The sequence below is a fragment of the Branchiostoma lanceolatum genome, chromosome 3 (assembly GCF_035083965.1).
Source record: "Branchiostoma lanceolatum isolate klBraLanc5 chromosome 3, klBraLanc5.hap2, whole genome shotgun sequence".
Taxonomy (NCBI): Eukaryota; Metazoa; Chordata; class Leptocardii; order Amphioxiformes; family Branchiostomatidae; genus Branchiostoma; species Branchiostoma lanceolatum.
Genome location: NC_089724.1, coordinates 9,157,346 through 9,182,038, shown reverse-complemented (window position 1 = coordinate 9,182,038; position 24,693 = coordinate 9,157,346). Strand labels below are relative to the sequence as shown.

The following is a 24,693-nucleotide window of genomic DNA, read 5'->3' as shown; positions in this document are numbered from 1 at the left end:
AAGCCCAGTTCTTGAACGTGGGTGTGGGAGGGAGTGCAATCATTCTAGCAGTCTGTCATTGTAGCACAGTACTATAATAACATGCAAATGGCCAAGATCAAAAGAGGAAGAAAAATTAAGATTAAGGAAGAATTAGATAAGAAAGGATTGAAAAGGTTTCACCTTGAAAATGGGTTATCGTCCTTCAAGACGACACGATTTTGTTTTCAGTGCGTCCAAATTTGGTTATGTCGAGGTCTTGCAGATCCTTGTCTGCAGCACCACTCGCGGTCGCCATGAGGAGTTTTTGCAATGCGACCCTCAAGTTGAAATCATTGACATCGTTGAAGGTCCACAAAGGGTTCTGAATAAATATGGCAATTTCGGCAAGTAATCTAACGATACTTATGGCAAGAACAGATTTATGAATATCAGTCTAAAGAATCGTGTCATTCCTACAACAATTGAGAATAATATGCCAAAGGATATACTACATAACAGATGTTACAAACTCAAAAAATGTTCTTACAATTTGTATGTAGGATATTTTCAGCACATGGTTTTCAGTACGCATCATCTGATCTGTACACCACGTATCGTCCTTGTGAGACAACATTGTCCGTAAAGGTCATATCGACATCAATGGAATTATTTGTGTCACATCACTTCTAGTTACAAAAGTATAAGTTAAAGTGTATCAATTCTTTGATATTTTGAATGACTCGTTCGGGTGATACTTTAAAAGTGACTAGAAAAAAACCCTCAAAAACATGAAGCAAGGCAAAGCCATTTGAGCTGAGCGCTGAAATGATCGAGTTACGAGAGGCTTCCAAGAGGCTGGATCTGCTGCAAAGGTGTTAAATACCAACACACGCCCCCACAAACATAAACGATATCAGTTGATTTAAGACAGCCCATGGTCATTACACAGGTATGCACCAATCTTGTCAGACTACTTGATTCTATGCTTGACTGGACTAATTCAGGAAACAAAGTCTGGCGCAAAATACGTTCAAGTGGAGCTCGAGTGTTTTTTCGAAATATAGACGAACAAGACAGAACCAAACGGCATATATCAGGTTAGAAGTTTGTTCTATGTCGTCTGAAATGCTGAAACTTTGTAAAGGTGAAGATAGTTTCACAACGATTCAACTCTTCTTAAACAGTACAGTTGTCAACAACAATGTCAAAATGCCAGGGGGCGATCCGAGAATCTTTTACACCTCGCTGTCCGATTCATGTTGGACAGTCAATGTCGATGAAGTTGAGCGCGCTGTCAAATCGCATGGTCGCAGCGAGGTCGCCAACGTGCCGCGGGTCTGGTGAGAGAGGGGCCTATTACTTCGCTTGTCACATCGTCATTCAGAGCTGTCCTTGAAAATTCACAAGCCCAATCTCTGATCATAAGGAACTACTAGTATCGTGTTGACATCTACCATTAACCACTTCTGAGTTGGCAATTGTGCGCTCGGTGACAACCAAAGTGGTAACGCCTGTCTGTGCTTTGTTTTTCACAGCTGGCCACCATGGTCCACACAAGGGCGTCTTGCCTGTCCGCACTCTTGCTCACGCTCCTGATGTCGATGGCCGGAGTTGTGATTGCCCTTGACTGCGCACCCCAATGCCGATGTCACGGCGCCACCGTCGACTGCAGTCACGGAGCCCTTACGGCCTATCCCCGGGATCAGCTCATACCTTCTTCAACGGAAATTTTTCTGTTAAACGACAATCAGATTTCGGGGCTGAACCGTAATCCTCTGCTTCCCAACCTGCTGGAACTGAACCTGGAAGATAACTCGATCACTAGCATATCACGTCCTGGATCCCCATTCAGTCGCCGGCCCAACCTCCAGGTTCTCCGGTTAGGAGGGAACGTGATCTCTACCGTACCCACTTCGGCTTTCGACGGGCTGAGACAACTTGTGAGACTTTATCTCAACAGGAATACCATCACAACAATAACTGCGTTCGGAAGTAATTCTTTCCTTGACAGCTTGGAGATGCTCGATTTACAAGACAACAGGCTCACCTCTATCGGGATCGAGACTTTCACAGGAGTCCCGCTTCTTATAGAGCTCAACCTCTCGTCCAATAGCATCTCAAGGATAGAAGATGGGAGCTTCGGTCGTCTCAAGAAGCTACGTGTGCTGTACCTACATTCGAATCACATCGGCGTGCTGACCAGCGCGACCTTCCGGGGGATGCCGGCTTTAACTCGTCTGACTTTGAGCGACAACAAGATCCAGACTCTACCTGGTATGGCCTTCATCGGCGCCACAAACCTGGGGTTTCTGGACCTGTCATCTAACGACCTCTCCACAGTCACACGGACAGCGTTCTCTGGACTGTACAACCTTACCACTCTGCTCCTGGAGAGGAACAACATCAGCTCTATCGAGGACGGGGCGTTTGGTGATCAGGTCAAACTGCAGTCATTGGTCCTGAGGTACAATATACTACAGAACATGTCAGCATCAACTTTGACGTCCACAGACCTATGGGTGAGCCATACCATTCTCCTCAGCTCGTTTCCTTTGATAAAATTCTTCCCTTTCAGAACGCATTGAATATGAACTTTGTTGCATATCCATGCCTAACATGGGCTAAATGCATGAGGTAACATAATTGAAGTAAAAGAAAAGGAACATGTTATATTCTATTTAAATCTACAGAGTCTCTTCTTGAAGTATGTCTACACAAATTTACACAGTCAATTATATTGTAGTCTTTAGGGGGCATACTATATGTGAATAATTCGTACTCGTTCTTTGTAAAATGCGCATGTTTCTTGTCTAGTTGTATGGAACTTACAAGGGATCTGCGCATGTCTGTGTATAGTGAGCGTTCTAAAACAAAATGTGTTTTATTTTCTACACAATCATTGTTACAGAATGTATATATTCTGTCATTTATCAAAACATATTAAAACGCTTCACAAGTAAAAAAGTAAAATCATCAGAATAAAGGGCGAATCCATTCTGGTCCGGGGGGTGTCCCGGTGGTGTAGTGGTCTGCGCATTTGCTACTCTGCCACATCTGGTTCAAATTACTTGGACCAGAAGGACTGGGGTTCTAGTCCCAGGTAGGGCACCTCTGGACAAGAGGCGCATTGAGTCATACCAAAGACTTTGTAAAAATGATACATACTTATGAAACAGTATGGAAGTTAAACACACTCCACTGCCAGTGGACTAGCCCCCTGCTGCAGTGATTGCACCACAGTGTGGCCCCAGAGCTATGAAACGGAGATGGGCACCGCCCTATACATCAATTATGGTGTGGGAGGATTTTAACTTAAACTTAACCATTCTGGTCCGTTCAGGAGCTGGACCTCGCTGACAACCGCCTGACTGCGGTACGGAGGGAGGATTTTGCCAGGCTGACGAAACTGAAATATCTTCGTCTTCATGTGAGTTCATTTTATCAGCACATGTGCACATGATAGAAAATTCCTGTTTCCCTTGTAGAGATCAATGATGAAGGAGAATTTTGATACAAATTGCTTCATTTTCAACTGCATTCTGGTGTTGCTTTTGTGGAGCTTTTCATTCAGTTGTTTCCTTATCAAATAACTTTATTTACCAGTAAATAAATTCATAGTGCTGCATTGTGTCTTTCAATACAATAGGACTCATTACTATTTCATTATTTGGTTTGCAGAAGACAATATACGTAGATGTAGCTGTTCTTTTGGTTTGGCTGCATACATTTGTACATAGCCAAAACTTGTTCAATAGCAACATCAAAATGACTATCTTCATATCGAGATTCACGACTTTGTCGTGTTATTTTTGTCGATATGGAAGTAGAAACAAGCTTACATTGTTATTCTTAACCCCCGTATAGACTAACAGGATCAGAACTGTGGAGGACGGTTCATTCGCCAATCTTGCCAACGTCGTTGTCTTAGAGATATACGGAAACTTTCTTACTAATGTCTCAGGAGCAACATTTCAAGGTACGTACACAGTATACTCTATCAATGGTTGATTATAATAAAAACAAATAATAACTTAATAATTGCAAGTTCATGCCCAAAGGCTAATATGCAGACAAACAAGTACATGGAGATGCATGAAAATCGAAAAAGTTATCTAGTCTACAGTGAAAATTCTATATTTGGGTTTGACTTCTTAATTACAAGAGCAGCTCAGTGAAACAAGCGACATTCGAACTTCATTACGTACGATTATGTATTGTTTGATGCGCCAATCTTATCATGAAGATCTATCAGCCATACACATATCACTCCGAGTTACTGGTAGTCATTACGGCAACTAAATGTTTTAGTAGCAATCTACGTTGCCAATTGGTGTTAAGGCAGTGGTCCGAAAGGGACGGACCCTCTGATAGATCAACTGATGACGTACATGTCTGTGCGAGCGTGTGTTGGTGTTTAAGATCTTTGTAGCAGAAAATTTAGCTGGTCTTGTTCTGTGTTCTGTTGTTTGATATGGTATGACCTCAAAAAGGTCAAATCGCTGTTGACATGCGTTTGTGATGACAGTGGTAAAACCAGTTCCAAGGCTAAAACATACCGTACACGTACTGTACTTATCTTCTACATGTAACGTTACATGTAGGCTCACCGGAAAGCAAGTTTCATCTTGTGATGCAAATAGGATATATTTACTGAGCCTATATTTCTTCGCTCGTCTTTACTGCTTAAAATTTCTTCATTTTTATGTTCTTGATAAAAAGCATGTAATCAAATCTGACAAGGGGGTCACATTTAGGTCAATTGCAGATGCCAATTATGTGTAACAAAAATTACTTGTAACGTTACAAACGGGAAGGTTTAAAACAGCAAGTTCAGCTTCCACCACATAGTGGTATACACATGATACTCTGACACACATGGAATACTGACAGTATACTTTTTCTTCAGGCTTGGTTTCTGTAGAACACATAGGGATGGGAGGCAGTAACCCTATTGAAACCTTCCCCGACGACACGTTTCGGGACCTTCCGAAGCTCTCTCATTTGGGCCTACTTGGCCTTCCACTCGTGAGCGTCAGTGACCGTGTGTGGGCACCCCTACAAAGCTTAAAAAGTGTGAGTAAGGCCATGTTGATTTGATTATATGGATGACATCCTCTGGAGACCCCAAAACTGTTGCGAGCGTGCGAATAAGTTTGGCAAAACAAATTTCCTTCTTTATGAAATCTACGTGGTCAGGAAGGATGGACAAAAATTAACACACAGAGTATGGCACACCGACATATAGATTCTTCCTTTTTGTTCTTTCACATCTTCCTCTTTAAATTTGGAATTGACTTTGTCATTCTACGACATTAGTTTCCGTTTCCCGAAGTATTTTTTGTCAACTTACAGCAACTATTTTCTCATTTTGTAGCTGCTTTGTATGATTTACAGTATGGTCAAAAACTTTTTTTGAAACGGACGACTATGATATTAGATTAATAGTTTTACCATTATAGTTTTCAGTTGCCAGTAGTATGTTTAAGACAAGAGTCTAAGAAACCGAAATTTAGGGATTGAAATGGACCAGCAGTTAACGTGGGGTCTACACCTGGACAACGTTAGATCCAAAATGACAAGCGCTTTGGCAGCATTAGCAAGATCTCGTGACTACCTCACGAGCGACACGTTGAAAACAGTCACACAATCACTTGTCCTCAGTCACATGGATTACTGCTCTTGCCTCTTGTCAGCTAGTTCCCAAACTCACTTGAATAAACTACAGATTCTACAAAACAAGGCAGCTAGACTTGTCCTAAATGCAAAGTATGATTCCAACATAAATGACATGCACAGGAGGTTGAATTGGCCCAAAGTTAACGTAAGACTATACACAAGCACTCTTGCCATGTTTCACAAACTTCAGGCGGCCAAAAAACCAGAAGCTATCTATAAAAGGTTACAGAGAATTGACAACACACATCAACACAATACCCGTCTTGCACAAGGAGGGGGTTTCAAACTGCCAAAACCCAAAACCACCTCAGCTACCAGAACCTTTCTGCACAGATGTATCAAATTATATAACACCTTTCCACAACACATCAAAACATCCACACCTTCACTGTTCAAAACATTTCTCAAAGAAAGACTGATTACACTTAAGTACACAAATAAGCCATTACAACAATGGTGGTAGCTGAATGTATGTACATATGTATTTCAAGTTGACCTCTGACCCCTCAAGCTCTTTTTATTGCATCACATTTGATTTTGTTCATTACTGTCTGTCAATTGTAGATGTCTTGTATCACATTTGATTTTGGTCATGACTGTCTATCATTTGTGTATGTTTTCTTCTTGTTTGTTTTATTTTAATGTATCAATGTGAATGGACTCCAGGAAGAATAGTGTAAGATTGTAATAATTGAACACTAATGGAGATCTCAATAAAACTCAAACTCAAACTCAAATGCCCACTGGTAATAAGTGACATGCGTACACTAACATATTTTCGTTTGAATATCGACTATCGTGTGGTTTGTCATCTTAATTTTGTCATTTCAATGTATTGTTCGCTGAATTCATGCGACAGGTTTTGGTTCATATTCTGACAAATACATATGAATATTATCTGTAGAGTGCAAGAACCAATGTTATAGACATGAACGGCATATCCGATCCCCTTTGTCCGCTTTCACAGATAAGTATGTCAGACTCCAGGCTGAGGTCTATACCAGTTCTGCCCGTGTCCTTGGAATCATTCTCGATTTATCGTAATAACCAGATGTTGACGGAACTTCGCCTTGGAGACTTCACAACACTTCCTCGATCAGGTAAGAGAGCTACTTTGTCCCGGAAGATTAGAAAACTCTGTCAAATGCACTCCTTGGCGTTAATCTCGTTGGATTTCCAAGACTCATGCCTTATCACAATTTGTCTTTAGCGAAAATGCTGCAGCAGGATATCGCAAGTGGAGGTCCCGGCGCCAAGGCGTATACAACCTCAGTATGCCGTCTCACCCCGACTTCTTTGAAAGTCAGATTCGAATCAGCCAGGACCCCACAAATCGCTTCCTAGTTTGCCTCAATGACTAAATCTGGAAAAACAAACTCGCCAGTGAGATGCGGGAAGATGCCAGCTTTTAAAGGATGCTTACAGATTGACAATTACAGCAGTTAAGAAATGATACAAGTGTCAAGTCGACCGCCATTTAACCTTTGGACAAAGGTTGTAGAAACTATTTTTGTTCAAAGGTTTAATGGCGGTCGACTTGTATCATTTCCAAACTGCCATAATTGTCGATCTGTAAACATCCTTTAGAACCTGACACTTTCCAAATCTCACTGGAGAGTTTGTTTTGCCAGATATAGTCGTTAAGGCAACCTAGGAAGCGATTTGTCGGGTCATGGCTGATTGGAATCTGAGTTTCAAAGAGATCGATTGGTCGGGGTGAGTCTGTTGTATAGCAAACTTGTATTTAGATTTTGCAGAAATCATGACGACTCTAGTACTTTTAACGACTCTAGTACGTGAATATAAATCGACAATATAATGGATGAAGGTTTGATGTCTGCATCATTGTCTCCATCGTCAGAGACAGGACAACACCTTCCGCTCCCCCACCTGACCAGCCTAACCCTGAGGCAGACTGGGCTTCAGAAGATCCACCCGTTTGCTTTCTCGACGTTGCCGGCTCTGAAAACTCTAGATCTTTCCAGGTATTCACAACTTCAGTACCAATATACCGTTTAACTAGCTAATATGTTTATATCACATCTCTCAAAATTGCTTGATATTACCTCGTTATCGGCCGCGGAGAACATAAAAAAGAAACTACAGTTTTCATGTTTTCCTTTACAGTAACAACTTTCAGAGCATTTTGTCGGTAGATCCAGACGCATTCGGTAACCTGACTACTCTGCTAAGTCTGAACGTTGACAAAGTGACGACCTGGTCACCGCGTATGTATACATTACCATGTTATAGGTTTTCAGTAGTTTCTGTACGTAGTGGTCTAGAGTGGACACAGTAACATCTACTAACATAATTCAGGGTACATAATTCCGCCACCCTGAAAAGATACATCCAAACAGATCTCCAACCCAATTCTCTCCAGTATAATGTACTCCTGTGTATCTAAATTATGCATACCTGGGGGTGCTGCATTAGCGATCTCTCAAACTCACTGTTTTTCAAAGTGGCGGATGTATGTAACCCGGCGGATTAATGTTAATGAAGGGTATGTAACCCGGCGGATTAATATTAATGAAGGCTATATGATATATCACAGTTAAACTATGATTCCTGAAGGCTTTGTAATTTCCTGTTTTCTGATATTTGATAATTAGTCAATAATTTGATATCAGAGATACGTGTACACAAACATGGTTAACGGTTGTTTAAAGACACATTGTATGTTTTCTGTCACAGGGGTGTTTCGACATCTCCCTTGCCTCCAAGCTGTAACCTTGGGGAAAAGTTTCATCTGCACAAGTTGTGACTTGCTCGATCTCGGAAAATGGATCAACAAAACAGGTGCTAGAATGTTTTTTCTCCTTCTGTCCCGTAGAGATACATAAAGCATACGAATTACAGTATCCGTGCGAACAAACTCTTCCGTACAGTTTGTAAATCTTAGACTTTCTACACTAATTTCTTCACATATATTGGTTTTATCAGTTGAGCAGTACACTTCTCCAGCAGCAAACAATTTGCCAATATTGTACATTTCACAACAATGAGAAAATTATTCTCTTTAATTGTATACTAGGCAAGATAAATTTCCAAGTTTTCAATACTCAAATAGCACAGAAAAATGTGTATTCCTTATAGAAGTAGACAAACCATGTATTACAGGCTCCTCATGTTCAAACATCTACAACTGTCTTGAGAGCTAGCGAGAAGAAATTGAATACGTACATAACAGTATCAATTAGTCCTTATTAGATGTAGTAAGATGCCATGTTTTTAATATCACTGTAATTATACAACTGCTTTATTACCATGACCTGTACTTAGTTTGTAAGAAACGTGCAATAAACGTATTTCATCCATTCATTAACTTATTTCTTCTTGTCCTTACAGCCGTGAACGTCCAACCAAGTTCGCCCACCTGCTCCTCTCCAGTGTCGCTGCAAGGACGTTCTCTGAAAAGCCTACGGGAAGAGGACTTTGGGACGTGCCCAGCGACAACTGCTCCACCAGCAACAGAACCCGCCGTGCAGATCTGGTAAATGTTACAAATGGCAAATTTTTACCTCTTTCAGGTAAAACGTCAAAGGAAGTAAATTGTCTCAGTGCTGAAACCACGGCTTGTCATGCAGCATTGTCCTTATATCAGTTTCTTCAACAGCGTCTTCTCATACAAACAAACCATTTTTCATTTCAGAGCAACAATATTTATAGATTATGCACCATAGTTTCCTACATGTATACCCTGATGGAATCGCGTTTCAAGCGGCCCACCTCGATTACCCAAGACAGCGATATATACTGACGTATACACATGTTTACAGTCCCCCAAGTAGCCATTGCCTGTTGTCGGAAAAGTATGACACCAACATGATGAATGACAAGATGATTCTATTCACGGCACGAAATCTGGTATTTAAGCCTACTTAAACGCAGCGTAAACGTGACGTTTATTCACTATTTCCGCAACTTAACGACCCCTGTACGTCTGCTTAAATTTTGCATATAAGGTGCCCTTTCCGGAAGTACGTTTAGGTACGTTTCTGCACTTCTTCACGTGTATTTACGTGACTTTTCGACGCGTAAAGGCGTCGTTAAGGACAATTTTTAGGTACGTTGAAACACGGAAAGTGTAAGTTTCTTGAGACCTTTCCGTACCCTTTCGTCCATCTTTATCATTCATTTCCGCCACGATTCTCCCTGCCGTTATGTGTCGTTCACACAGCTTGAAAGGTTGCTTAAAGGTATACCTTTCCTCGGTATTTCCGTGACCTTTTTACGACCTTAACGTGCTACAAGCGTGGTATCTGCAAGGCGTAAAGGCGTTATGGACAATCTTTCCGTGCGTTCAGGTACGTTTCTGCACTTCTTCACGTGTATTTACGCGACTATTCGACGCGTAAAGGCGTCGTTAAGTACACTTTTTCCGTCCGTTCCAATACGGAAAGTGTTAGCTTATTGAGACCTTTCCGTACCCTTTCGTCCATCTTTATCACCTATTTCCGTCAGGATTTTCCCTACGTTTATGTGCCGTTCACAAAGCTTGAAAGGTTACCTAAAGCTGTACCTTTCCTCGGGCTTTCCGTGATCTTTTTAAGACCTTAACGTGCTACAAACGTTGTATCTGCAAGGCGTAAAGGCGTCGTTATGGACAATTTTCCGTACCTTTACGGAAGATCCAACACGGAAAGTGTAAGTTTCTTGAGACATTTCCGTAATCTTTCGTCCATCTTTATAATCTATTTCCGTCACGATTTCCCTACGTTTATGTGCCGTTCACGCAGCCTAAAAGACTACCTAAAGCTACACCTTTCCTGGTGTTTTCTGTAGCCTTTTTATGAGCTTAACGTGCTAAAAACACGAGCTAAACGTGCTAAAAACACGAGCTTAACGTGCTAAAACGTATGCTCTACAATAAGTTTCCTTTTTCATTACACAGTATCTAATTTAATCCTTCACGACGACTTAACTTGCTACGGATGGCTTAAACATTCCGAACCCTTACATAGACAGGTAAATATGAATATGAAAGGCAACAGGGCCGATAAAAGTTTAGAACAATTTATTTCAAAGATGATAATACTGCACAAAAACGTGTTACGCCATTATAGCGAGACCCCTCCCCACCTTTACAAATATACACATACAAAATGGAATAAATGATTTCTTACATATGGACTACCAGTTTCATTTTTTAAAAATGTCACCTTATCCCAAACATTGATAAACTATTCAGGCTATTCTTTACCCCAACTACTGACTATTACAATGTACTTCCAAGTTCCAACCCTAGCTAACTATTACATCGACACCAAAACGTAACCCCTAACACTAACTTTTCTTCCCTCCCGTATCTTATTAGCCTGGATGCCAGACCCCCAAACTCTAAAATATCTTTCTTGACGATAGATATTTCTTGGTTTCTTGGCATTCAGGCTAGTATCTTATTAGTCCTACCAGGCTCCGCGGATCGCTAGGAAAATAGTAGAAATTGGCCAAATAGAGTGAATAGTAATAATACAATCATTTTGGGTTGAATAACACTTACTAGGTACTTGCGGTTTCGTCATCAGTCGTTAAATTCTAACTTGTACTTGACGCGGTCAACGAGGGATCAGAATCTCACATTGTCGGTTAATTCTCCCTTCACCATTTTGCGCCATTTCCAAGTCCACGATTCCGGTCCCAGTGTTGGGCCAGTCGCCAGGAATAGTTCCGATCAAGACAGGTAGAAAGGTTCCGATTTCACTCACGCCGTTGTTTAACCGTTGTCTCCACTGGTACCGGGTAGATTAGGAGATACAACAAAGTAATGATTTCCCCGTCCCGAATCGCGTGCCCGCATGCCCCGTTCAGCATCTCCATCCTACTGCGGATCCGTTTCACCAAAACCTCCTTGGTTTCACCTACGAAGTATAATCCTATGAAACCGCCTTGGTTTCACCAAGTTGTACAGACTGATGTCCTTGTCCCAGCTTTACATTTTTCCGTCCGGGTTCCGGTTGGTAAGAACAACGTCGTGGCCATAACTTGCCGTCGTGGGTTGAAACGACTGAGTTCAAACTTCCTTCATGAGCTGTCTTCGCTGTAAACAATCTCTGTCTCTGGGATATACGGTTAGTTTGAAAAAGCCACCCTTGTCTGTCATTGGGTAATGCCCTGTCACATGGCATTCCGCTAGTAAATATGGAGATGTTTCATTACCATCTCAACGTACCGCCCCAGCTTGTTTACGGCTTCACACTGTATAAATTTGCAGTTGAAAAGCAGACGTCCTTGCGTTACGCTTTTGACCCGAACACAACAACACTCGTGAGCGACAATAGAAAATACTGTTAGCGGCGATCTTTCTATAAGTTACTTATACATGTAGATTATAAGAAGGAAAACTGCGTGAGAACACGCGTTATTTGATGAGCTTTGATACAAAACAAGGAACAAAAAAACACAAATCTGCCAAATGTGCCGGCGGCGCTGTCTCGATCCGCGGACTGGGCGAATTTGTGCGGTGGCCAAAGACAGTATGCCCGCCGACCTATAGATTAGCAATCCGGGGGAATTGTTAGCTCAATGTTCCACGTTGTTTTCTAAAACTGGGAGCACCGTAAACCCAGCCTAAAGGTAACGGAAGAATATCGGAAAGGTAGAAATAACGGCGAGGATAAACGCTCGCTTTCCGTCAGCTTTTCTTTTCCTAAACAGAAGAGTGGGTTATGTAAACCGATCCTATATGTAACGGAAGGATATCGGAAAGGTAAAAGTAACTGCGGGGGAAAACGACCGCTTTCCGACAGCTTTTCTCTACCTAAACATAAAAGGGGGGAGGTCTCCCCCCATCTATGTAAACCGATCCTATATGTAACGGAAGGATATCGGAAAGGTAGAAATAACTGCGAGGATAAACGCTCGCTTTCCGACAGCTTTTCTCTACCTTAACATAAAAGGGGGGAGGTCTCCCCCCCTTCTATGTAAACCGATCCTATATGTAACGGAAGGATATCAGAAAGGTAGAAATAACTGCGAGGATAAACGCTCGCTTTCCGACAGCTTTTCTCTACCTTAACATAAAAGGGGGGACGTCTCCCCCCTTTTATGTAAACCGATCCTATATGAAACGGAAGGATATCGGAAAGGTAGAAATAACTGCGAGGATAAACGCTCGCTTTCCGACAGCTTTTCTCTACATAAACATAAAAGGGGGGAGGTCTCCCCCCTTTAATGTAAACCGATCCTATATGTAGCGGAAGGATATCGGAAAGGTAGAAATAACTGCGAGGATAAACGCTCGCTTTCCGACAGCTTTTCTCTACCTAAACATAAAAGGGGGGAGGTGTCACCCCTTCTATGTAAACCGATCCTATACGTAACGGAAGGATATCGGAAAGGTGGAAATAAATAAGAGGGAAAACGCTCGCTTTCCGACAGCTTTTCTCTACCTAAACATAAAAGGGGGGAGGTCTCACCCCTTCTATGTAAACCGATCCTATATGTAACGGAAGGATATGGGAAAGGTAGAAATAAATAAGAGGGAAAACGCCCGCTTTCCGACAACTTTTCTCTACCTAAACATAAGAGGGGGTTATGTAAACCGAGCTTAATGGTAACGGAAGGATACCGGAAAGGTAAAAATGACTGCGAGGGAAAACGCTCGCTTTTCGACAGCTTTTCTCTACCTAAACATAATAGGGGGAGGTCTCCCCCCCTTCTATGTAAACCGATCCTACATGTAACGGAAGGATATAGGAAAGGTAAAAATAACTGCGAGGGAAAACGCCCGCTTTCCGGCAGCTTTTCTCTACCTAAACATAAGATTGGATTATGTAAACCGAGCGTATATGTAACGGAAGGATATCGGAAAGGTAGAAATAACTGCGAGGGAAAACGCCCGCTTTCCGACAGCTTATCTCTACCTAAACATAAAATGGGGGTTACGCAAACCGAGCCTATAAAAAAAGGCTATATGTAACGGAAGAATATCGGAAAGGTAGAAAAGGAATAACTGCGAGGGAAAACGTCCGCTTTCCGACAGCTTTTCTCTACCTAAACATAAAATGGGGGTTACGCAAACCGAGCCTATATGTAACGGAATGATATCGAAAAGGTAAAAATTACTGGGAGGATAAACGCCCGCTTTCCGTCAGCTTTTCTCTACCTAAACATAAAAGGGGGGAGGTCTCCCCCCCCCCCCTTCTATGCAAACCGAACCTATATGTAACGGAAGGATATCGGAAAGGTAGAAATAACTGCGAGGGAAAACGCTCGCTTTTCGACAGCTGTTCTCTACCTAAACATAAAAAGGCGAGGTCCCCCCCCCTTCTATGTAAACCGATCCTATATGTAACGGAAGGATATCGGAAAGGTAAAAATAATGGCGAGGATAAACGCTCGCTTTCCGACAACTTTTCTCTACCTTAACAGAAGAGTGGGTTACTTAAACTGAGCCTATATGTAACGGAAGGATATCGGAAAGGTAAAAATAGCTACGTGAGAAAACGCCCGCTTTCCGACAGCTTTTCTCTACCTAAACATAGAAGGGGGAAGGTCTCCCCCCTTCTATGTAAACCGGTCCTATATGTAACGGAAGGATATCGGAAAGGTGGAAATAAATAAGAGGGAAAACGCTCGCTTTCCGACAGCTTTTCTCTACCTGAACATAAGAGGGGATTATGTAAACCGAGCCTTATGGTAACGGAAGGATATCGGAAAGGTAGAAATAACTGCGAGGGAAAACGCTCGATTTTCGACAGCTTTTCTCTACCTAAACATAAAAGGGCGAGGTCCCCCCCCCCCTTCTATGTAAACCGATCCCATATGTAACGGAAGGATATCGGGAAGGTAAAAATAATGGCGAGGATAAACGCTCGCTTTCCGACAAATTTCCTCTACCTAAACAGAAGAGTAGGTTATTTAAACTGAGCCTATATGTAACGGAAGGATATCGGAAAGGTAAAAATAGCTACGTGAGAAAACGCCCGCTTTCTGCAGCTTTTCTCTACCTAAACATAGAAGGGGGAAGGTTCCCCCCCTTCTATGTAAACCGATCCTATACGTAACGGAAGGATATCGGAAAGGTGGAAATAAATAAGAGGGAAAACGCTCGCTTTCCGACAGCTTTTCTCTACCTAAACATAAAAGGGGGGAGGTCTCACCCCTTCTATGTAAACCGATCCTATATGTAACGGAAGGATATGGGAAAGGTAGAAATAAATAAGAGGGAAAACGCCCGCTTTCCGACAACTTTTCTCTACCTAAACATAAGAGGGGGTTATGTAAACCGAGCTTAATGGTAACGGAAGGATACCGGAAAGGTAAAAATGACTGCGAGGGAAAACGCTCGCTTTTCGACAGCTTTTCTCTACCTAAACATAATAGGGGGAGGTCTCCCCCCCTTCTATGTAAACCGATCCTACATGTAACGGAAGGATATAGGAAAGGTAAAAATAACTGCGAGGGAAAACGCCCGCTTTCCGGCAGCTTTTCTCTACCTAAACATAAGATTGGATTATGTAAACCGAGCGTATATGTAACGGAAGGATATCGGAAAGGTAGAAATAACTGCGAGGGAAAACGCCCGCTTTCCGACAGCTTATCTCTACCTAAACATAAAATGGGGGTTACGCAAACCGAGCCTATAAAAAAAGGCTATATGTAACGGAAGAATATCGGAAAGGTAGAAAAGGAATAACTGCGAGGGAAAACGTCCGCTTTCCGACAGCTTTTCTCTACCTAAACATAAAATGGGGGTTACGCAAACCGAGCCTATATGTAACGGAATGATATCGAAAAGGTAAAAATTACTGGGAGGATAAACGCCCGCTTTCCGTCAGCTTTTCTCTACCTAAACATAAAAGGGGGGAGGTCTCCCCCCCCCCCTTCTATGCAAACCGAACCTATATGTAACGGAAGGATATCGGAAAGGTAGAAATAACTGCGAGGGAAAACGCTCGCTTTTCGACAGCTGTTCTCTACCTAAACATAAAAAGGCGAGGTCCCCCCCCCCTTCTATGTAAACCGATCCTATATGTAACGGAAGGATATCGGAAAGGTAAAAATAATGGCGAGGATAAACGCTCGCTTTCCGACAACTTTTCTCTACCTTAACAGAAGAGTGGGTTACTTAAACTGAGCCTATATGTAACGGAAGGATATCGGAAAGGTAAAAATAGCTACGTGAGAAAACGCCCGCTTTCCGACAGCTTTTCTCTACCTAAACATAGAAGGGGGAAGGTCTCCCCCCTTCTATGTAAACCGGTCCTATATGTAACGGAAGGATATCGGAAAGGTGGAAATAAATAAGAGGGAAAACGCTCGCTTTCCGACAGCTTTTCTCTACCTGAACATAAGAGGGGATTATGTAAACCGAGCCTTATGGTAACGGAAGGATATCGGAAAGGTAGAAATAACTGCGAGGGAAAACGCTCGATTTTCGACAGCTTTTCTCTACCTAAACATAAAAGGGCGAGGTCCCCCCCCCCCTTCTATGTAAACCGATCCCATATGTAACGGAAGGATATCGGGAAGGTAAAAATAATGGCGAGGATAAACGCTCGCTTTCCGACAAATTTCCTCTACCTAAACAGAAGAGTAGGTTATTTAAACTGAGCCTATATGTAACGGAAGGATATCGGAAAGGTAAAAATAGCTACGTGAGAAAACGCCCGCTTTCTGCAGCTTTTCTCTACCTAAACATAGAAGGGGGAAGGTTCCCCCCCTTCTATGTAAACCGATCCTATACGTAACGGAAGGATATCGGAAAGGTGGAAATAAATAAGAGGGAAAACGCTCGCTTTCCGACAGCTTTTCTCTACCTAAACATAAAAGGGGGGAGGTCTCACCCCTTCTATGTAAACCGATCCTATATGTAACGGAAGGATATGGGAAAGGTAGAAATAAATAAGAGGGAAAACGCCCGCTTTCCGACAACTTTTCTCTACCTAAACATAAGAGGGGGTTATGTAAACCGAGCTTAATGGTAACGGAAGGATACCGGAAAGGTAAAAATGACTGCGAGGGAAAACGCTCGCTTTTCGACAGCTTTTCTCTACCTAAACATAATAGGGGGAGGTCTCCCCCCCTTCTATGTAAACCGATCCTACATGTAACGGAAGGATATAGGAAAGGTAAAAATAACTGCGTGGGAAAACGCCCGCTTTCCGGCAGCTTTTCTCTACCTAAACATAAGATTGGATTATGTAAACCGAGCGTATATGTAACGGAAGGATATCGGAAAGGTAGAAATAACTGCGAGGGAAAACGCCCGCTTTCCGACAGCTTATCTCTACCTAAACATAAAAGGGGGGATAAACCTAAGAATATAACTGCTGTTTTTTGTAAGCTGTAGCATAAACACAGATAAAAGAAGATCAACTCCGACGAAGATAGGTATGGACTATATGTCTAATTTTGCTACAAAGTAGACGTACAATGTGTGCGCGTGCGTTATTTAAAAAAAAAAAAGACTGTAACAGAAATGTCTTAAGTGGGATCGGTGTTAACTGCAAATGGGTGTATCTTAAAGATCGAAGACCGTTTCGGGTATATCAGCTATTCCCCAAGATTTTAGAAATCGAGACACTATTAGTCCCCAGGAGAGAATGTAACAGCTTCGAGAATATATCGGTTACTGATGTAATATAATGTTTCATCTATACGATATATATAAGGATGCTTCAAGTCCATGGAAAGATATTGTATTCATTTAATTCATCTTAACGAACGCGAAAAGGTTGCGGAAAGCTCAAATCTTACTTTCAGCGGCATTTACGGCCCCGTAAACTCTGCTGAAATATTTCCCGACCTTTAATTCTTGTTTCCGTCATTCGGAAAGTTCCCTTAAATATTCGATTTCGTGCCGTGATTCTTTCATCTTTATTTGTCTATGTCGTAAATTCATGCGCTGTTCTATATCCTTATACAGCCCAACACCATCACCTTCAATGGCAACTCCTTCCCAAGGATCTCCCTATGTGACAACTCCAAAGTCGTCAAAACCACCCTCGCCGTCCCCTACAATAGAACAAACAGGAATCTGCATTAGCCCGAGAAATGTCACGGTACATGACGTTAAAGACTCTCGTGCTGAGGTAGAATGGATCCACGGAGGCAGCACGGATCTGACTGGATTCGTTATTAAATACAAACCTCACGGTGAGAAAGAGTGGATGAAAACAAAACCGGTGCACACCACGGTCCGTCGTTCCGACCCCATATTGGACCTTCTTCCTGACACGCCCTACACAGCCTGCGTGACTGTTTTCTGTAACAATATTGAGCTCAAGCAAAAACTTGCAATAGACGACCAGTGCGTGGAGTTCACAACGGAAGCAGTTGCAGGCTTGTCACAAGCAACAGTGGTGGGCTTGGGCGTCGGATTGCCACTGTTGTTAATAATCCTGGTGATGGCGGCACTCATTTTCCTGTGGAAGAGAAAAGGACTCTCCTCTGCCGAACACGTGGATGCACGCACGCCTAATCATCCTCAACAACAGGTATTTTCCATTTGTTGTATATTTAGTGTAGTTTCCGTTTGTGTAATAGTAACGTTAGTTTTAATCTCTGATGTGCCCATTGTTGTCCTGGGCCAAACTGTACAGACGGCCGCTAACCGAGTGGCCGTGTTACACTACAGGAAGCGCCTGCCGACTCAGCTGAAGCTGACAGTGGTGTCACGTGCACAGACGACTCTCCATACAACATAATCAACGACAATCGGCGCTCTGATCGGCGCCCAAGTCAGGAAAACCCGTACCAGGACCCCGAGTCCCTGCAGGAACCAACGGCAGGCAGAATCACCAGTTCCTATTTGGAGCTTTCCCAGTGTGGAGCGAAGAACAGCATGATAAACAGCAGGGCAAATGATGAAGAAAGTCGTAACGTGCCCATTCCAACTCCCCGCCCGAGTCCCTCCACGGACCGCAAGGGTTCCTCCAGCTCCTTCAACAACTCTCTGTACGACATGCCGGGACCGATGGCAGACAACACCTATAGCAAAGTCAATGACGTCGGGTCAGGAGAAGAACAAAATGCGTCGCCTGACGAGGGTCATGTTTACATCAACATCATCGGCTAGTAGTGAGGGACTCTTCAAGTTGATGCTAATAGCTCAAATAATAGCTAGTAGCTCAAATGCTAATATAGCTAGAGATATATAGCTATAGATATGAAAATAGATGCAAAAATTGACATGCCTTGCAGTGTAAGAAAGGTAATGTTGGCACTAGTCTCCAGAGAAAGGCCGTATTGTTAATACAAAAGCAGGCGACAGTCATAGGTCAGGGATTTTGCCTTTTGTTCTGGCTCAGATTGCTGTCAGTGCCCGCGGGGATTGCGTACAACGCCTGTGTTCTTCCAGTGAAAGAAAATGTTGACAGTGCCCGCCATTTTTTTTTCTTACGATGATATCGACACACTTTAGATTAACACAGTACTGAACGTCAATCCATCGGTACGGCGATACTTTTGCAACGTAACTAAAATGTTTTCAACTTTTCATATTAGTGAGGCAATGAAAATATGATATGCCGGTTAAAATGCATAAACCTGATCTTCACAGTCGAAATATTAATAGTATACTCAGGGAAGGGTCATAAATGGTTTAGGGCAGGATGGGTGTGTGCTCAGACAAGATAGTTGAGGAAACGTGCAAACGTTAAACTTTATAGAAAAGTAGAAGACCACTGACACACTCACAGGTCTTTCCGGAGTGCACTTTTTATTTTGAAGTAAATCTAAAATTCCATGACATTGTAACACCTATAGTTTAACACGTTTTGTGGTACCCGATGTTGACTTTGCATTTGTTTTGACCTGTTGTAATGCAGACAAAATGGAAATGGGATCCATTTTTTATCATTGGCATTATTGGCAAGCGTAACATCTCAAAGGGCATTTTATCTTTGATCAAGGATGCTCTTCCTAATATCTAGTCAGATCTACGGGTTGGCAATGGGCCGAAACGCCATCGGGTGGCATATGGATGCTGTTTCGACCCATGGATACTGCCTTAATTGTAACGGTAGATCTGCTTGGAGATTAATAGTTTGTTCTCCCTACAGGTACAAGCTCCTCAGTCTGACAGTCATCTTAATTATTCGTATTTTACAGTAGGTCGTGTTGATTTGATTATATGGACGACATCCTCTGGGAACCCTAGAACTTATGCGAGTGTGTTATATGAAAAATAAAATAAAAAGTTTGGCAAAACGTTACCTTCATTATGAAACATACGTGGCCAGGAAGGATGAACAAAACTTAACACTCTGAGTATGGTATACCGAACAAAAGACTCTTCATTTTCGTTCTTTTACATCTTTTTCTTTGACTTAAGAACTGACTTTGGCATTTTACGACATTAATATCCGTTTTCCAGAATAAATTTTTTTGCCATTTACGGCATATATTATACCATTTTGCAGCTGTTTTTTTACGATTTACAGTATGGTCCCAAACTTTTTTGTGTGGAAACGGAGGAGAATTGATGCGCGCGCGGATGTCATTCATATAATCAAATCAACATAGCCTTACATCAAAGTTCAGTAGCATGTAATTATATTAACACAGTGTAAGAATATATATCTTTCTCATTTCAGGATGTTCGTCTTCACCACCTGCCCCAGTCTCCCCTCCCTCCGCCTCCTGTGGCCAATGGTGCGCACGTTAACCTGGTCTACACTGGCATTGCCGGCGGTTTGGCGAGTACCTGAAAATAACATGGCGATGGCGTCCAGCAGGACGGACCTACTGTTGACATCAACGGACACAACGGCTTAAGCCTAGTAGGGAAGGGAATAATAGCCGAATTTTCATGTATATCTGAAGATAAATATATAATCATATATAATAATATCTATATCTATAGATAGAGATGGATAAAGATACGCCTAGAAAAGTAAGTCATTCCCAAGCAAATAGATGAAATTTTGAAAATGTCAGACAGCATCCAACACAACTATCTTTCGTCAGTGACTAACGGAAAGAACTGGAGAACCAGATTTTATACCCAAACTGTTAATTGAAATGTTTATGAGGTGAAAACAATTTAGGATTGTTCAATAGAAGATACTAAGTCAAGACAAGGTTGTATGCTAATAAGTCAATAGATAGATGAATAGTTAGATGGATACATCAACATGTAGAACCACTACATATATACTGTATAGTTTTTATAAAAACGTATGTTTAGAAAACAAGCAAAAGATCCTGTGAAGCATCTTTGATGACCATAGAATTTTGAATGTACTTGTAGCTCGGAAACACTGTTCTATCAACAAATCTTCTGATCCGGAAATTTGCCTTCCATATAAACATATTGTAACAGTTACTATATACTATTTGTAAGAAATACAAAATGTCAAACCATCCACAGCTTTATTCTCTAAGGAAAACATTGATATCCACAATTCCATCATCATGTTGTTATTACACACACATTGAACAATATCTTAATATATATACTGTACATATACACTCTCTAAGAACTACCAAATAATCATATACCCTCTGTCGATTTTCTTACAATTAGAATATGGCAAACCATCTTCTTTCTTATGCAATACACTTTGTACAATTTCAATTCCACTATCATATCAAAATACAATCATTCTATTTCCTGCTGTACGTAGCTGCGTAGCTGCACTGGATCGATGTTAATATCTCCCTCTGCAATTTCCAAAAGCACCATTCAGTTATTTCTATTTCACCTGTATTTGTCAGAAAGTACATTTCTCATCCCTTTAGTCTTCCAGAGAGGACATGAGGAAAAGAACTCTCTATTGTAGCTTGGGTACATGTACATTTTGTATACCTCTGCTAGCCTTCTACACACTTAAGACACTTTACCAAAATTGATAAGGCCATGTTGATTTCATTATACGTATGACCTCAATTTTTGCCCATTTCCAAAAATAATAAAAAAGTTTTCTACCATACCGTAAATCATGCAAAGCAGCTACAAAATGAACATATACATGCTGTAAATTGCATACAGATATTTCGGAAAATGGATACTAATGTCGTGGAAGATCGAAGTCAAAGATGTGAAATAACAAAAATGAAGAAGCCATGATTTGGTATGCCGTTCTCTGTGTGTTAAGTCATTTGTGCAAACTTACTGACCACGTAGATTTCAAAATGACGGCACCTTTTTTTTGCCAACCTTTTTTTAATTCGCACGCTCGCATCAGTTTTGGGGTCACCACAGGATGTCATCCATATAATCAAATCAACATGGCCTAATAGTAATGTAAATCTTACCATCACCTGAACAATAATTCATTGGTCATGAATATACACTGAAATGCGGCACCCTAACAAAATAGTTCAGCCTGTTACCGTACTTACATCTATACATGAAAACTTGTGCAATGTACCAATATATGGCAGTGATAGGCAAGAATCTCTGGTGAAAATCTATACCCTTACTCGTCCAAATCATGGCTGAACAGAGCCTGACACATCCCTTACCCACATGATCTTTTTCAGAGACTGTTAGGAAAAAAAGTCTCTATGTCAATCCTCCCATTCAACTTTAAAATTGTGCATACGCTTGATACAAATGATACATTTTCAACAATTTACAACAATTATACACTATGCACAATTTGTTTAAATCTTCAACACATGTTAACACTTTACACAAAACAAGACTTTGAAACACTTCTTCTGTATGGCACAATTCTTCTCTAATACCAATTATCCTTTTTTTATGTTCAACTTGTTAATGACATACCACCCTACTAGTCTAGTACTCTACACAGTCTTTTATCCATCATGTGCTTAGTCTAGTAGATGTAACATCTACTAACATAATTACACCAGGGTACATAATTCCGCCACCCTGAAGAGATACGTCCAAACAGATCTTCAACCCAACGTCCCCCAGTATAATGAACTCTTGTATATCTTAACTATGCATACCTGAGTGGCGTTGCACTAGAGATCTCTCTAACCAACTGTTTTTCAAAGTGGCAGATTTATGTGACCAGGCAGATTAAGTAAGTTATCTGTCAATTATGTAAAACATAATTCATGTCCACTTTGTTATTGCTTCTTTGTTGTTTTTTGTTGTTGTTGTAAGTCTGATTTTTGAGTTTGTTGTAAGTGTGACTAAAGTGTAATTTAAGTGTCTTTTCTTGAAAATTGCCTATCACAACATTTCCAAACATTTTCACCATCCTTCTGTGGCTCATCTCCTAAGACCAATTTGTTGTATTTTACATGCTCGCACATCTGCTAATGTCATATTACGTAATTTGATCCAAATTCTTGGAAGGATTTGTACCTAATTACAAGTGAACACCATATATATATCTACATTCTATTTCAATATATGGTTGTACCTGAACAATGACCGCAGACCTTAACTCCATTGCCTAAGAACCCTGGAAATAGTGGTCCAAGAACAATTTTGTTGTGAAAGTTGTGCTTCATCAGAATAAATATGAGGATTTTTACAGGTCTAAAGACAGTGTCATGTTTAATATGGCTGTCCTGGATGAACAACTGTGTCCTGTCTGGGACTGTGTAAAATACAATCTCAGTTGCTTCTTTCATTGTTCTACCCTTCAACTCCTCACACTTTGAAATCAGATTTTCGTCAAGCTTTTGATGCTAAATAGGGTAAAATCTGTTACTGTAAATGCAGAAATGTTTGAGGTGGTTTTATGTTTGCGGTTTTCGCGGCAACTGTTTCACTGCGAACTTAAAACCAATTTTTGGCAAAAATTTTTGTCCAATAGTGTAGCAGTGTGTGGCTATAGCGCAGCCGTGAACTTAAAACCACCGCGAACACCCCATTTTCCCCTTAGCACTAAATAAAAACCATGCAAACTTAAATGCATTTACAGTATACACACACAGGAAAGATGGCAACACAAATTACTTACCATCCTTGAATATTGAAAATTAAATCCAGACTACCGTCTTTATGAAAGCAGTTTTTACAGTGCAAGCTGTACAACTGATGAAGGTCATAGTACAGGGCTCGAAATACTGGGTGTATGTACACCTGTGTGCACCCAAAATTGGAGCTCTGCACCTAATTTTTGACTGTGGGTGCACTGGTGCACCTAGATATTTTTGTAAGCTATAGCATAAGGGTACTATTGTACACTAAGTATACATAATATTCTTGAAATGTAAGTATCAGAAAAAGTAAATATAACCTTTTGTTGTACTTGATGTATAACTTGTTTCAAATTTTAAGGTTAGCTATAGAATTACAGATTGAAGTTCTTAAGAGCGTTGTAATTATTCTTAAATTTTGCTGACATTCAAGTTTATTCTATGTGGTGCACCCAAAATTCTTTCTGCGCACCTAATATTTACGTTGGGTGCACCAGTGCACCTATTTTCTAAAAATGAATTTCGAGCCCTGTAGTACCTTAGCTTAACATACGAGACTTCGTATTGCACTAATGGGCATTTTGTTACCTGTACATGATATAGCTTTACCTATCCCGACTACAGCATAACTTCTGATGAAATACCAATTATCTTCCTGAATCTACTTTAAGATAATGTATCTCTGTCATTTTTTTCTAAAAGTTAGACATGCAGTCATGCATAATTACACAATTTGGAAGTTGATTGGTGTTAATATTTCTACAAATTGTCATCATGATTTTCTTGATGTGTATCTTTCATAATTCATCAAGCAAGTCCAGACAGAGTTCCACTTTCCAAAGTTTCATATGGCTTTTAACCACTTATAAGTATGGATTGCTCATTCCTTGATAAAAGGATTGGAGTTAATCAGTTAAAAATTTGGGTAAGTTCAATTTTTGTGTTAGAAATTGCAGTTTAACTTTGATACAGGCTTCTAACCACGATGCGTTCGTCACAGCGGCCACGGGATGTCGCTGAAATCCACCGGTCCGCCCAGACCAGCGTCCGCCTCCAACAGGCTCATGATGACCGCCATGGCCGCCTCGTCGTTCTCGGGCCCGCCCAGGTTGGCTGGGTCGAGTTCCGGCGGGAAACCGTGGTCGCTGGTGTTGATGGAGATGTCAGGCAGGGTGGTGGCGAGCGTGGGCGGGAGGACCAGGCCGTTGGGGTGCGTGCACGGGATGGCAGGGGAGGCGGCGTCAGCCTCCTGATGAC

General features: G+C 41.4%; 2 protein-coding genes across 7 annotated transcripts in view; one reads left to right on the top strand and one right to left on the bottom strand.

Annotated features, from left to right (window-relative positions):
* On the top strand, positions 1-20,996 carry LOC136430064 (insulin-like growth factor-binding protein complex acid labile subunit). 3 transcript variants are annotated; one of them, XM_066420342.1, is made up of 13 exons: positions 1-1,058; positions 1,497-2,480; positions 3,302-3,388; positions 3,826-3,937; positions 4,868-5,034; positions 6,605-6,737; positions 7,499-7,622; positions 7,765-7,865; positions 8,335-8,439; positions 8,989-9,133; positions 17,513-18,083; positions 18,224-18,666; positions 20,184-20,300. In XM_066420342.1, the coding sequence occupies exons 2-12, from the start codon at positions 1,506-1,508 to the stop codon at positions 18,662-18,664; spliced, it is 2,961 nt and encodes a 986-aa protein (XP_066276439.1). In that variant the 5' UTR covers positions 1-1,058; positions 1,497-1,505; the 3' UTR covers positions 18,665-18,666; positions 20,184-20,300. The 3 variants fall into 3 exon arrangements, with proteins under 3 accessions (XP_066276439.1, XP_066276441.1, XP_066276440.1); XM_066420344.1 differs by lacking the exon at positions 18,224-18,666 and having other exon boundaries at positions 5-1,058; positions 20,184-20,996; XM_066420343.1 differs by lacking the exon at positions 1-1,058 and having other exon boundaries at positions 1,088-2,480.
* Positions 20,949-24,693, bottom strand: part of LOC136430065 (basic helix-loop-helix ARNT-like protein 1) — a 48,398-nt gene continuing 44,653 nt past the window's right edge. For all 4 annotated transcript variants that reach the window (XM_066420349.1, XM_066420348.1, XM_066420347.1 and 1 more), the window contains one exon: positions 20,949-24,693. In XM_066420349.1, the coding sequence (XP_066276446.1) occupies positions 24,431-24,693 (263 nt within the window). In that variant the 3' untranslated portion in view covers positions 20,949-24,430.

Bases quoted from the DNA above. Each gene is read 5' to 3' on its own strand.
- LOC136430064 (XM_066420342.1), top strand. From the start codon at position 1,506: ATGGTCCACACAAGGGCGTCTTGCCTGTCCGCACTCTTGCTCACGCTC. The intron at 6,738-7,498 runs GTAAGAGAGCTA...CTCCATCGTCAG, and splicing joins CACAACACTTCCTCGATCAG to AGACAGGACAACACCTTCCG. The intron at 7,866-8,334 runs GTATGTATACAT...TTTCTGTCACAG, and splicing joins AGTGACGACCTGGTCACCGC to GGGTGTTTCGACATCTCCCT.